The sequence below is a fragment of the Hippopotamus amphibius genome, chromosome 6, assembly GCF_030028045.1.
Source record: "Hippopotamus amphibius kiboko isolate mHipAmp2 chromosome 6, mHipAmp2.hap2, whole genome shotgun sequence".
Lineage (NCBI taxonomy): Eukaryota > Metazoa > Chordata > Mammalia > Artiodactyla > Hippopotamidae > Hippopotamus > Hippopotamus amphibius.
Genome location: NC_080191.1, coordinates 166,321,231 through 166,336,949, shown reverse-complemented (window position 1 = coordinate 166,336,949; position 15,719 = coordinate 166,321,231). Strand labels below are relative to the sequence as shown.

General features: G+C 35.8%; 1 protein-coding gene across 2 annotated transcripts in view; it reads left to right on the top strand.

Moving 5' to 3' along the window:
* Window positions 1–15,719, top strand: part of FGF12 (fibroblast growth factor 12) — a 526,043-nt gene that overhangs the window by 493,665 nt on the left and 16,659 nt on the right. For both annotated transcript variants that reach the window (XM_057739036.1, XM_057739035.1), the window contains one exon: window positions 13,817–14,015. In XM_057739036.1, coding sequence (XP_057595019.1) covers window positions 13,817–14,015 — 199 coding nt within the window. The remainder of the gene's footprint in view (window positions 1–13,816; window positions 14,016–15,719) is intronic.

The window sequence follows — 15,719 nt, the reverse complement described above, 5'->3', positions numbered from 1 at the left end:
TCTAAGTCCACACATGTTGCTGTAAATGGCAAAATTTCATGTGTTTATATATACCACATCTTCTTTATCCATTCATCTGTTGATGGACACTTAGGGTTGCTCCTATATCTTGACTATTGTAAATAATGCTGCTATGAATATTGGGGTGTATGTATCTTTTCAAATTAGCGTTTTGGGGTTTTTTAATGATATATACCCAGGAGTGGAACTGCTGAGTCATATGGTAGTTCTGTTTTCAGTTTTTTGAGAAACTGCTATACTGTTTTCCACAGCGGCTGCAGCAATTTACATTCCCACTCACCGTTTATGAGGGTTCCCTTTTCTGCACATCCTCACCAACATTTGTTACCTGTATTCTTTTCGATGATAGCCATTCTGACAGGTGTGAGGTGATTTCTCATTGTGGTTTTGATTTGCATTTTCCTGATGATTAGTGATGTTGAGCATCTTTTCATGTGCCTATTGCCCATCTGCATTTCCTCTTTGGAAAAATGTCTGTTTATTTCTTTTACCCATTTTTTTAAATTGAATTGTTTGTTTTTTTGATGTTGAGTTGTATGAGCTGTTTGTATATGTTGAATATTATTCCCTTATTGGTCACATCATTTGCAAATATTTTCTCCCATTCAATAGGTTGTCTTTTCTTTTTATTGATGGTTTCCTTTGCTGTGCAAAAACCTTTAAGTTTAATTTAGGTCCCATTTGTTTATTTTTGTTATTTCCTTTACTATAGGAGATAGATCCCAAAAATTATTGCTGTGATTTATGTCAAAGAGTGTCCTGCTTATGTTTTCCTCTAGCAGTTTTATAGTATCTGGTCTTACATTTAGTCTTTAAAACTAAACTCCATTTTGAGTTTAGTTTTGTACATGTTGTTGGAGAATGTACTTCAAAAACTATTAGATAATGATGAAAAAAATTGAGGATGGCACAAACAGAGTTGGAAGAATCAATATTGTTAAAATGACCATACTACCCAAGGCAATCTACATAGTCAGTGCAATCTCTATCAAAATACCAATGGCATTTTTCAGAGAACTAGAACAAATAATTTTAAAATTTGTATGCAAACGCAAAAGACCTGAAATAGCCAAAACGATCTTAAGAAGGAAGAACTCAGCTGGAGAAATCAGGCTTCTTGACTTCAGACTATACCACAAAGCTACAGTAATCAAAACAGTATGATACTGGCACAAAACACAGACACATAGATCAATGAAACGGGATAGAAAGCCCAGAAGTAAACCCATACCCTTATGGTCAATTAATGTATGACAAAGGAGGAAGGAATATACAATGGAGAAAAGACAGTCTCTTCAGTAAGTGGTGCTGGGAATATTGGACAGCTATATATAAAAGAATGAAAGCAGGGACTTCCCTGGTGGCACAGTGGTTAAGAATCTGCCTGCCAATGCAGGGGACACAGCTTCGAGCCCTGATCCATGAAGATCCCACATGCCACAGAGCAACTAAGGCTCTGTGGCACAACTACTGATCCTGTGCTTTTGAGCCCATGAGCCACAACTACTGAGCCCACAGACCACAACTACTGAAGCCTGTGTGTCTAGAGCCCATGCTCCACAACAGGAGAAGCCACTGCACTGAGAAGCCCACGCACCACAACGAAGAGTAGCCCCCTCTTGCCACAGCTAGAGAAAGCCTGCATGCAGCAACGAAGACCCAACACAGCCAAAAAATAAAAATAAATAAATAAATTCTTTAAAAAGAAAAAAAGAATGAAAGCAGCTGCACTCTTTATTAGAGTCTGAGAGCCACATTTTGCTAGTACATTCATTTCACTTGACCAACAGTTTTTCCCCCTTAATCTTACTGTTTGAAGCAGTAACACAAGCATAGAGAAAAGTAAGTCTATTCCTTGCAGCTCTATTCTCCAGCCACCCAAACCCCTTCCCAGGAGGCAAACAGTGTTATCAGCTTCTTGTATATCCTTCAAAAGACTTTCTAAACATAATACAAGCAAACACCTATTTGTATGTGCATATTGAGCACAAATGGTAGAATGTACAAATATATATGTTTGTATTGTGTGTGTACTTAATACAAATGGTGGTATGTACAAATACACACATTTATAGATTGCTTTTTTTTATTGAACAATGCACCTTGAAGATCTTTCTAAAGCAATACATAAGTAGCTGCTTTATTCTCTTTAGCAACTGTATAGTATGACATTGTATGGACATGCCAGAATTTATTTAACCAATCCCCTATTGAAGGACTTTTTTTTTTCAGTGTTTTGATGTTACAAACAACTTTACCTTGAATATAATCTTGAGCATACTCCATTTTGCATTTGCTACTATATCTATAGGTCCTATTCCCAGAAGAGGACTAGCGGGTTGTAATATGAGAATTTATTCCCATTTCTTTATAGTATACCTTTGGTTGCACCCCACAAATTTTTGTATTTTGTGTTTCATTATTCAGTTAGAACAATTTTTAATATCCTTTGTGATTTCTTCCGTGACCTATGGGTTCTATATGTGTGTTTAATTCCAAATATTCAAGGATTTTAAAATGTTTAATTGTATTAATTTCTAATTTAATTTTGTTGTCGTCAGTGATCATACCCTGTAAGGTCTTTTGTCTTTTTATAAGGGCCAACAATTGTTTTAGTGGGTGTTCAATAAATATTCATTCTGCTGTTGTTTGGAATCGTGTTCTACAATATTGATTAGGCCAAGTAGTTTGATAGTGCTCAGACTTTTTATATCTTTACTGAATTTTCCTATGTCTTCTAACAGTTGTTGAGAGAGGAGTATTAAAATCTCTATGGGTTGTGGGTTTCTTTGTTGTCTCCTATACTTCTGTTGCTTTTTGCTTCATATATTTTGAGATACTATTATTAGGCGCATACATTAGTAGGGTTATTATGTCTAGATCCTGATGCCCTGACCCTTGATTTTTATGAAATGTTCCTTTTTACCTCTGATAATACTCCTGGTCTTGAAACATCCTCTGTCTGATATGAGTATATGTCTTTGCTTACTGTTGACCTGGGTGTATGTACTCCACACTTTTACTTTCAGCCTCTGTGAGGCTTATGGATATCACTGCTAGACAAAATATTGTTGAGTTTTGCATTTTTGATCAGGCAGGAAGGCTCTGCCTTTTAGTTGGAATGGTTGCTCTTTTTGCAATGAGTGTGCTGATTGCTATGGCTGGGTTTAAGCTACCACCTTGCTGTTTGTTTTCTATTTGTCTCATCTGACTTTTATTTTCCATTTACATTCTTATTTCCTTTTGTTTAATTAATGCTTTTATGTTTCATTTTAATTCCTATGTTGCCTTCTTAGTTCTACCCTTTTGTATTATATTTATAATTCTTGCTCTAGAGAGCACAGCAGGAATTATTTTCTTTTTTTTCTTATGATTTTTAAAATAAATTTAATTAATTAATTTATTTGTTTGTTTATTTATTGACTGTGTTGGGTCTTCATGCTATGCACAGGCTTTCTCTAATTGCAGCCAGCAGGGCTACTCTTGGTTTTGGTGTGCAGGCTTCTCATTGCTGTGGCTTCTCTTGTTGCAGAGCATGGACTCTAGGCGTGGGCTTCAGCAGTTGTGGCACGTGGGCTCAATAGTTGTGGCTCACAGGCTCTAGAGCACAGGAGCAGTAGTTGTGGCACACGGGCTTAGTTGTTCCAAGACATGTGGGATCTTCCTGGACCAGAGATTGAACCCGTGTCGTCTGCATTGGCAGGTGGATTCTCAACCACTGTACCACCAGGGAAGCCCCAGCAGGGAGTCTTACTTTGTGATAGTCGACTTAGAATTAATATTAAGCACCTCACATAAAATATAAGAACATTAAAATAAGATATTTAGAGACTTCCCTGGTGGTCCAGTGGGTAAGACTTCACGCTTCCAGTGCAGGGTGCCTGGGTTCGATCCCTGGTCGGGGAACTAGATCCCACATGCCGCAACTAAAAGTTTGAATGCCACAACTAAGAAAACGCATGCTGCAACTAAGGAGTCTGCATGCCACAACTAAGAATCTGCATGCCTCAACTAAAGAGCCCACACGCCGCAACAAAGATCCTGCATGCTGCAACTAAGACAAGGCACAGTCAAAACAAACAAACAAATATAAATTTAAATTAAATCCTTATTCTTTCTGCAACATCATGTATATTTTTTACATTCTAACCCTCTCAGTGCAATATTATTTTTGCTTTAAAAATTAAAAGAAGAAAAAGTATGTTCTTTTATACTTATCAACATGTTTATGATTGTCAGTAGTGTTTATCCCTTCCTATATAACCTAGTTTCCATCTGGTATAATTTCTCTTCAGTCCAAATAACATCTTTCAGCATTTATTATAATGCACGTCTGCTAGAAGTGAATTCACTCATTTTGTTTATCTGAAAATATTTTCACTTTATCTTACCAGTTTTAAAGGATATGTGCACTGGATATAGAATTATGGATTTGACTTGGTTTTTATTTTAGCATTTTAATGACATCCCTCTATTCTCTTCTAGCTGCCATTGTTTGCCTGTGTTTCACATCTTTGTTCCTTTTCTGTTTCATTTTAATTTTTTCTTTATTTTTCAGAAATTTGGTTATAATGTGCCTGAGCGTAGTTTTGGTGAATTTCTCCTGCTTAGAGTTTGCTAAGCTTCTTTGATGTGGATCAGTAGAAACTTTTATTTATACCATATTTGATAAATTTTAGCCATTATTTTTTTTCTACTTTATTCTATTTCTTTTCCTTCCACATAGGTTAGACAGTTTGATATTGTCAGTGGTTACTAAATCTGTTTTGTGTGTTTGTGGTGGGCAGGGGGCGTTAAATATTTGTCTGTCTATCTTAGCCTGGATAATTTCAATTAATTTGTCTTCAGGTTCATTGATATTTTCATTTGCCAGTTTCTAATCTGTCAATGAGTACATCCAGTACTTTTTCCTTAAATATTGTTCTCTTCAGTTCTAGAAATGTCATTTCTTTTTATCATTTCTGATTTTTTGCTGATATTTCTTATTTGTTTACTCATTATGTCCTTTTCCTTTACATCCTATAACATATTAATAGGAGCTCTTTTAAAAATCCTTGTCTATTAATTCTAACATCTGGGTCATCTTGTGCTCTTTTCTGCTAACTACTTAATTGGTTCATTATGAATTACATTGCTTTGCTTGTATCTATGTTTTGTAATTTTTTAATTGTATATTAGATATTTGTATAACATGTGTGTGCTTTTTTCCCTAATATTTAGATTAAAAAGTAATAGATCCTCTTGTTCCTGTCAGTATGTGTGTGTGTGTTTGTGTGTGTGTCTTTAGGTCTTGGCTATTTTTCTTCTCTCTTTAGTCTGGGGTGAGGGAGGGGAAACCTTATGTAGAGTGTGACCCTAAAATGGCCTTTTGAGGTCCCCAACAAATGTCCACTGCGTTTATTGAAGTCTCTCCTTTCTGGCTTATCTAGAAGTTCGTTGCATCCAGCCCTGCCCAGCCTTGGTACGTCCATTCGGTTCTCAGTCTTGCAGTAGCCGTTCTGTGCTAGGCTTGAGGAATCTCATTCTGAGCATATGCAGTCTATCCATAAGCGCAGGACCCTCGGGAAATTCCCATGCAGACTCCTGCCCCCAGTTCCACCAGCTTCCTTTTCTCTGGCACCTTGCTCTACAAATTCAGATCCCCTTAGCGGTCCCAAACTTCAGTTTCTGATACCACAGCTCCAAAAAACCCACAGTGCTATACTTCAGCTTCACCTTTCCATTTCAGGGTTGAAAAGTGCCCCTTGAAGAAAGCCAGGGTTGTAAATCAACTATACTTCAACAAAATAAATTTTAAAAAGAGAAAAAAAAGGAAACAAGGGTTGATACGGTGCTTACCCCATGCATTTTCCTTCTCTCAAAGATCAAAACCCTACAATTCCAGTTGACAAATGTTTGGAAACTGCTGTCTCATATAGTTTGTCTAGTTTTATAATTATTTAAGACAGGAAGTTAAGTTTGATACTGATTATTCTGACTTCATGCAAGTTTACAGATGAAATTTTTGAAATTGGAAAATTTCATGTTAAAAAAATATATTTCTGTTGTTAGTTGATCATTTCGGGGGCCCTTCAGAGTATTCAAAATGACTTTCCAAAAGGTATAATAATGTTTAAATTGAAATATGAGAGTCTGAGAACTTTCCCATTTTCATCCTTATCCCTGGAAAGGAAGACAGAGACTGAGGCACCAGAGACACATCCTCTTACATAAAGTGTTGGGGGTATTCACTGTACTTGCCTTGATTTTCTGACTCAATCACAGACGGGCATTTGGTTACATACTGTGTGTGTGTTCACTTCCTAAGAATTAATGGTGTTTGGGTTTTTTTTTTTTGTTTTTTTTTTTTTTTGGCTGCGTTGGGTCTTCGTTGCTGCATGCAGGCTTTCTCTAGTGTCAAGCAGGGGCTACTCTTTGTTGTGGTGTGTGGGCTTTTCATCTCAGTGGCTTATCTTTTTTGCAGAGCACGGGCTCTAGGTGCATGGGCTTCAGTAGTTGCAGCACGCTGGCTCAGTAGTTGCAGCTCACAGGCTCTAGAGTGCAGGCTCAGTAGTTGTGGCCCACCAACTTAGTTGCTCCGCGGCATGTGGGATGCTCCTGGACCAGGGCTCAAACCCGTGTCCCCTGTGTTGGCAGGCAGACTCTTAACCACTGCGCCACCAGGGAAGTTCCAATGGTGTTTTTAAATGGAGAATCACACTGTTCCCCCAATATCTGCTCTCTGTCTCTAGAACATTCAGACTTTTGGAAATAATTTTGGTGATAACAGTGAATTGTAATGTTATATATCCCCACATCCACCAATATTCTCCTAACTCCCATTCCTCACACCACTTCTATCCTTGCAGGCTTCTGGCTAATGGATAAGTCAAATGGCTATGTGGTATCATGCCTCATTTGAAGGTGATACCATCACATCACTTATCTCAGACTAATGTCAAGAACATCCTCTAAGAAAAAGAAAAATGGTCGTACTTACCTGTGTGCTCTATAAATAGATGACCACATTAAGCCTTAAGCAATAGTCTTGATTAAATACCCGTTATAGGGAAGTGAAACTCAGGACACAAGATTTGGAGTCCACAAGGAAAGTGACTTTTCTCAACCTACTGCTCAGGCAAACCCATTCTCATTTGTGATATCAGATATCACCTGAAAATTGTAACGAGAAAATAAGGAAAGTAAGTAATATGCCAGATACTGTGTTTAGCATGCCTACATTTTCTTGTTTAATAATCACAACCTTTTAGTGAGGTATGGTTAGTGTTAACTTACAGGTGAAGAATTGAGCGTTAGGGAAATTAGGTAACTTGTCCAAGTTTAAAAATCAGGGAGATGAATATTTGTGTCTATCTGCCTCCAAAATTATGTTTCAATACACTACAGTTTTAATGATTTTATGATAATGTAATTTCACCCTGTTGCCTTGTAAGATTTTGCAAAGAAAGTGTTAACAAAGAAACTTTAATTTTAGAGAAATTAGCTCAGGAGTTTTCCAGTAAACAATATCTCTAAAGTTATACATAAAGATTCCCCTATCTGCAGTTTTTTTAAGTTTTAAAATTAGACCTGTTCTAGTCAAAGCAACCCAGTTTTTAAAAAATGCTTCATTTGAAATAATGTATTCAGCATTTTCTTTGCTCTTGTCAGGATGGGAAACAATAGTTCTCTTGCTTGATTTAATATCATCATGTCTGACAACACAGTTAACAAAGCAACTGCTAATATTCTAAAAATTTTCAAGTTCTGTGCATCTAAAAGTCAGTAATGAGGTTAGTGAACCGGAAGTTTCACAGCCAAATATCTAAAGGTTAAGACCAAAGGAACTGTGTATCACTGGAGTTATTGCATGTGAATCCTGTTGCAAGAATCATAAAGTATTTAATTCCTTCCTTGTCCACAACCCAATAAACAAGGTTTACAGCAAACAGGGAAGATGCATTTGTACATTAAGAAGAGTCTAAATTTTGGTTTCCAATTGGAAAGGAAAAAAAAGCAAAACAAGAGGGTTCTTTGTATCTAGCATATGTTTGAAAACATTAATTTTTACATTTCATAGAGATAATCATTAGTCATAATTATTTATATAATAGCAAAGTTTATTTTCTCTGATTACCTTTACCTTTATATTTTACATTTTGTTTTCTTAATAATAATATATCACTACTATTTCTCTTTGATAGGTAAACACTGTTTTTGAAATAATATTTTATCTTGACTGCTTAATTTCAAGAAATTATTTAACTATTTAATATGAATGATAACGCTATAGAAGGTTTAAGTCAAAGGGACACTTTAGATTTCCTGGTTCAACAAACAACTCTCTTCCACATTCAGGGAAACAGGGAGCCTAAGAAGGAAAGTCTTCACCAAATTTTTAAATGTGACAATTATTGCCCCTACTTTATAGATGATATCAAAATTAAATAGCGCATCCAAAATCGTGCAACTAAAGAAATACTGTCACTCAGTTCTATCTTATCACATGGGCTTTGCTGTTTCCTTAAAATATTTTTACTATTTACTTCCACAGGAACAAATTGAGTGCTAAATAAATATGCTGGACTCTCTAATAAACACTGATGAGGAGCATGTCTTTGTGAGCAAAAGCTCACAGTGTATAGGACAGGAGCAAGGAAAAAACCATCATGACACAAGGCAAAGTGCATTAAATACTAAAAAAAGAAAAAAAAGTAAATATTATGAGAAACTAAAGGAGGTAAAGTTCACAATAACCTGCAATAACTGAGAAGAGCATGTGTCATGATTTTATTGGATAGAGAAGTAGAGAGGACAAGTTGAACAAAGTACAGTTTGAGGGTTAGGAAGTAGAGAGGACAAGTTGAACAAAGTACAGCTGAGGAATTAGTATAAAACACTCTTGGCAGTGATAGTCAACCATGAAAGAAATATAACATTTTATCCACACATTCATCAAATTCTCTAAATTTCTGTCTCCTTGTTCCTCATGTCACTTATATCTAAAGGAGAATGCCATTAAAATAGGGGTGGGATGGGCCAAGACTAGCACAGTTAGAAGCTAGCTGAGGAGGAAAGTTCTCACCTTGTGCAGTGGCACAGCTTAAGACTGATGGGAGAAGCCAGAACCTGAACAGGATATCAGTGGTCTAAATGCAGAGAGAAGAACAGGAAGAAATACGGGAGAGGGATCAAGGTAGAGTATGAAACTATGAAGTTGGGGATAGGAGAGAAGAATTCTGGAGAGAGTAGATTAGAATCAGATAAATGAGGGGAGACTGAAAGGGGTCCTGAGTGGTGGTCTTGGGCTTAAGTGGTGTTCCATTATTCACTCATCATTTGGAATGAAATGGGTGGGTGCTCTTAACTTTCCAAGACAAGGCTACAGTGAATAGGTATTTGGAATGTGAAAAGAATTGGTCATATAATGGCTTGTACAATGCTAGATCAACAACAACAAAAAGTTATAAAAATGCTGCTAAAAAAGTGAGAGCTCAAAATTAGTTTCAAAACACTATCAAAGTTCATATTTATATTCTACTGAAATCAAGGTCAGTTTAAGTTGAGCAAATTAAAGATTTGGAAAGATTTTAAAGTAATAAATGTGAAAAATAAACCTAGCATTGCACATACTTACACACATGCTGTGCATGTGGGGATGTTTCTATTTCATCAACAAACGTTTATTCTATAAGCCTCGCTATGTACCTACCTGGAACTGAACATTCAGGATTATAGATGGAAGCAAATACTATTCATGAGATGCAACATGACTACTAGTCAGTTTTACAAAAGGGAAAAGAACCCTCCTTATACTAGTTATTTACTCTGCTTTCATTATATATCCTAGATTGAGATAGTCTAGGATTTTTGTCACCTTGGCTCAAAGCCTGCCTGTCTCCATTACATTTTAGATTTATTGTCATGCTGAGCATAATTTTTATAACTTCAGAACCTCTTCTGAATATATGTGATTGCCCAAGTCATTGCCAAAGATTATTTTTTAAAAAATATGTGTATATGTTATTTGTTTTAGGTATAGTAGGAACAATCTACATATGATAAAGCTTAACTTAGGACATAGGATCCCGGATGCTGGAGCAGCTGTAATCATCTATGACAAAAATACAGAATTAAATGTCTAGTTACATGACTGTATTTTTCTGTAAGAAAAAACTTAAGAACAATAATACATCGGGGTTTTTGTAAAAATTCTATAAGCTTACAACATGCTTTCATAGCCATCATCTTATTTTCCTTAAAATAACTTAATTTACAGTTGAAAATATGAAATTCAAAGAAGTTTAACCACTTACCTAAAATCCCACAGCTAATATGTATGGATCCAGAAGCAAAATCCTGATTTTCCTACTCCAGTTATAGGACTCTTGATTTCTCATTACATAGAGTGATCATAGCAAGTATATTATAAATTCTTTGATGCCCAACTTTATACTGAAATTGAAATTATGAACACATTATAAAGGTTGCGCTTAGAATGATTGTCCAAGCTAGCTCGGTGTTCTTAAGGTTTTTCTCTCCATTTCTAGGAGGTTGTCTGTGTCCCACAGAAGTGCCTACAGTAAGCTTTTGCCATTTTTACCTCCTGAAATGTTTTTCCTTGGCCAGGTATTAGCAGTGCCTCATTTCTGAATTCTGACTCTGATATGTAATGCTTCTCCTGGCTCATGCCCTCAGGACTTCAGTCCCTGCCCAATTTTCTGGACTTTTGCTCTTCTAGAAGCAGACTTTAAACAATTGTGAAACTAAATAGAAACCTAGGAGTTCACTATTTATTAAATAAAAATATTACTTCCTTATGTATAAAAAACAACATAGTTATACCTAGTTGGCGTGGTTTTGATGATGGCTTGCCGCCAGTCAACAGCTTGGTACCAAAAGAAGGCTTGGTTAAGCAGTAAGCAAGCATTGTGTGGCATTGGAAAAAATACTGAACCAGCAGGCAGGGGCCAGGATTCTAGCCCAGGGTCTGGATTTGCCTCTAATAGCCTACAACTCACAAAACAATTATTTCACTATCATAGGCTTCAGTTATTTTTTAAATAAAGGCAGCAACTTGAGCTATAACTAAGCAGCTTTCTATCTATCTCCAAATTTTCATATTTCTGTGAAGTATATTTATAAATAAATATTACATGTATGATAAGATGTATTTATACACACAATTCCTTGCCGCATATATTTCTCTTACCTCCTATCATGAGATCTGAAATCTTATACGTAGAATTTATTCACTGAACTTTGAAGAGTCCCTTAGCATCTAGAGTTCATTAGTATTGAGCTAGATCTAGAAACAAAACACTTTGGGATTATTTGGATTAGTTTGTTTTAAAATATATATATAACTAGTAAAACCTGTACTAAATTTTTAGCTTTTACTAGATCTTTTTAACCTTGTCCTAGAAGGAATCCAGAACTTTTAAATTATCTTATGAATTTAATCTGAATCATTTTGATTCCTATACTTGGCAGTGGTTAAGCTCTGCGTTGATAATATTGAAACAAGGTCATAGGAGAGCACATGGTCCAGCACACAGGACCATAATTTAGGATTTTTGTGTTGCCAGACAAGGAATATACAGTAGTTTCATTTTTTCCCCTCACTTTCTTTAGTCACTTCATTTCTCTGATTCTTCCTTTTTTATTGAGACATAATTCACATACCATAAAATTCAGGTTTTTACAGTACATGCTTCAATGGTATTTATTTATTTATTTATTTATTTTCACAAAGTTGTGCAGTCTAATCTCAGGACACTTTCGTCTCTCCAAAAAAACCATCACTTCCCATTTACCCATCTCCTCAGCCCTTGGCAACCACTAACCTGTGCTTTGTCTCTGGATCTGCCTGTTCTGGGTGTTTCACATACGTTGGATCAGGCAGCATGTGACGTCTTGTGTCTGGCTTCTTCCACTTAGCATTATGTTTTTGAGGTTCCTCTGTGTTGACATATGAATCAGTACTCCATCCTTTTTAATGGCTAAATAATATTTCATTGCATGGATATATCACATTTGTTCATCCATTCACCCATTGATAGATGTTTGACTTGTTTCCACATTATAAATAATGCTGCTGTGAATATTTGTGTAAAAAAGTTTACGTGTGGGCATGTATTTTCATTCCTTATAGGTATATACCTAGAAGTAGAATTGCTAGACATATGGTAACTGTATGTTTCACCTTTTGTGGAATTGCCAAACTATTTCCCCCAGCTGCTGCATTATTTACGTTTTTACCAGCTAGGTATGAGGATTGTAGTTTCTCTAAATCCTCAGCAACACTTTTTGTTGTCCATCTTTTATGATATAGCCATCATAGCAGATGTGAAATGGTACCACATAGTCAGTTGTTTCTCTGATTCTTAAGCCACTAAGTTTACTTAAAACTGAGAGTATTCGGTGACATATTTTTATTATCAATATAGTAACTATTATTGAAATATTATCATTACTATTATTATTTTAATGCATACAACCATCTTTCCATCTCTCTTCCCATATTTTTTTTAGTCTCTTTTTTTAGGCTTATAATTTTTGGACCATTTAAAACCAACAGAGTCCTTTCAGCAATGTCTTTATTCCTGAAGACCTTCATCCGTCCCCACGGATGTGTCACCGTAGCTCTCTGCAAGTGAAGCCAAGGGATTAGTCTGCAAGAATCACCTCCAAGGACATGGTTTCAACAGCTTTAGTCCCACATATTCCTCTGTAACTTAACCCTAGGTATAACTGCATTAAATCACTGGGGCCTTTCATTGAAAGGGTTATAAGTGACTATTGTGAATATGTTTGACATGTGGGGTTCTTATTTACTTGTAGCTGAGAAGATGCTATCACATTTTTTTTTTCTTCTGCTTCTCTTTGAAGGGGAGGAATTTCTTTACATGAAATACATTTTGTTCATATGACATATTAGGGTTTGATTTTATTGTATTGATTATAAAATCTCATTGTAAGTCACTGAACAAGACTCAGGCAGAAAAGGTGAACTTGAGAGGCAGTGATTGTGAAGCAATAAATGTGAGTTCTGGCACTGATGCAGTAATTTTGCTGTTGTTGCTTAGCTTTGTATTAATCATATAACCTTTTGATTGTCTCACTTACCAAATGGTGAGGTGAGGTAGAGGACTTTAAAGGTTCCTTCCTGAACTAAAACTCCATTATATGTTTCACTGGAGATCATACAATGTAATAGTAAAATTTTTCTACTATTTTTCCTGATATTTTTACCTGAAATTTTGATTACTAAGTAAAAAAAAAATGTTTCAAAGAAATTAACAAGAAAGTTACTGAGAGTTAAGCAAAGAGATGTTGTTTATGGAACAAGCTTTGACTATTTCATAGATTTGTGAACATACAGGGTAGTCCCTTTAAAAGCAGCTGCTGAGCCTGTGTGTGCTGTGATTGTGTTATTTTTTGATTCTCGGGGTTACATTTTACATGCTAAGGGTCACGAAAATGCACAATGCCATTCTCTTAAATTTACAAAACATTATACTGAGGTCAGAGTTTGGACCTGGGCACAGTCTTAAATGATATTAACTGAAGAAATGATTCAAGCCTGAGCAGTTGTGTTCTGTGGAGTAAAGGTCATTTTAGAAAGGAAATATTGTTTCTTGATTTTGTATGAGGAATATAACCAAATGCTTATAGAAATTGCATGCAATTATTTCTCATTTTTTCTTAACAGAGGACCTGTATTTCAGGCTAATTGGATGTAAATATTTGCAGATTCATTATTAAATCCTTTCTCTCTTTTGTGTCTTCTTCTTTTTCTTTTCTTTTCCTGCAGGATGTTTTCACTCCAGAATGCAAATTTAAGGAATCTGTGTTTGAAAACTACTATGTGATCTATTCTTCCACACTGTACCGTCAGCAAGAATCAGGCCGAGCGTGGTTTCTGGGACTCAATAAGGAAGGTCAAATTATGAAGGGGAACAGAGTGAAGAAAACCAAGCCCTCATCACATTTTGTACCAAAACCTATTGAAGGTACGAGACGAGCTTCTTTTCTTTAGACCCCAATCTGTGTGTTGATGCCAGTTCTGCTCCTTGTCCTTCTGCTCAGTAGATTGTCTGTCATGCAACAGATCAGAACAAACATTCAGAAAACACAGTAGTACCTCTTCCTATCAAAAATAAAAAATTCCATTACAGAGACTTGGCACTTAGAAAAAACTGCTTGAATATAGACGCTAGCAAGTTCTTGAAAGTAGAAAAATAGTGGTAGCAACCATTTGGAATGTAATTTCCTTCTTTGTTGATACAATAATTTAATTTCTCAGGCTACACTCTTGAAAAAGCCAGTAATCCTATTATAATGCTTTAACGTTTTCACAAGGCTTTTAGAAATATGTTTATATCCTAGTTACTACATCTTTGCGAACAAATCTCACAATATAATGTACTAGTTTTTATTTGTATTTTTTAAGGAAAGAAAATAATATTCTATTTACTGTGATAATAAATGTTACAATTTTTAAATTTTATCCTTCTCAACTGAGCCTAAAACTACCCCTCCCTGATCATTTAATATAGTGTTCATTTACTTCAATTGACCAATGGAGTACCTAATTTTATGCTGAGGAAACCCATTTTTGGCAGTTTGTTCCCTAAGTAGGATGAGAACCTACCATTGAGGTGACCACATTTACTGTATTTAGTCAAGCTTTTTAATACAGGCTAAGAAGGCAGCAGTGGTCTGAACATTCACCACCATAACACTTTTCTCTGAAAGTCACATTATAATCACTTAAAATCTTAGTTCAGCTTCCTTGCCTGAAGAAATGAGATAATCGAGGCAGTGCACTGCTCGCCTATAGTTAGCTCACTGTCCCCTAAATGTCTATAAGGTACGGTCAAGTCCACCAGTGTAGGGACACAGTACCTGCTGCGGATTACCTGTGACTCAACAGTCAGCAAATATTTGTTAAATCAATACTGTGTTCAAAGCACTGGGGAGAAATGTGACAGTCAAAGCTCCTAGTCCCTCTCAAGCCTCCCCTCACACCTTGTGCTTTTAACCACACAAAATGGAACTTTCTACTGTTCTACATTTTTACTATTTGTCATATACAGTTTTACTATTTTGAGCCTTATGTAGATGCCTTTTTTTTTTTTTTTTTTTTTTTTTGCCCTTCTCTCCCCAAAATTTCCATTCATGTGCCTGGAAAATGCCTATCAGTTCTTGTAAAGAATTAATGCAAGAGTCAATACTTCTATGACGGCCCCCCTAACTTTCTCCAAGTAGAATTAAATATTCTGTCACCATATTATTGTATCTTGTTCTCTCTTCTAGAAATTATCACCTTGTATTAAATTCACCTGTTTACCACTCTGTCTCCTCTTATCCATAATTAGATCACTTGTGAAATGACAGAATGTTCTATTTTTTCTCAAATCACCTTGTATCTTGTACAATGTCTGGCATATCATAGGGATATTCAATAATCATTGTCCACTGAATAAGTGAACAAGTGAATGAAAAAAAAGAGTGCGTAGGTAAGTACAGAGACAAAGAAGAACTATATGCTCCAGAAGACTTTGTAATATTCTTGGAGATATGAAATATGTTTACTAATGGCGGTGGTATGATGTAAAAAGTGATGTATTAATTTTGGGATTTATGGAAAAAGCCAACACTTCTACCAAAAGGAAGATATTGGAAAGTTGATACTTAAACATACCTTCAGGGCT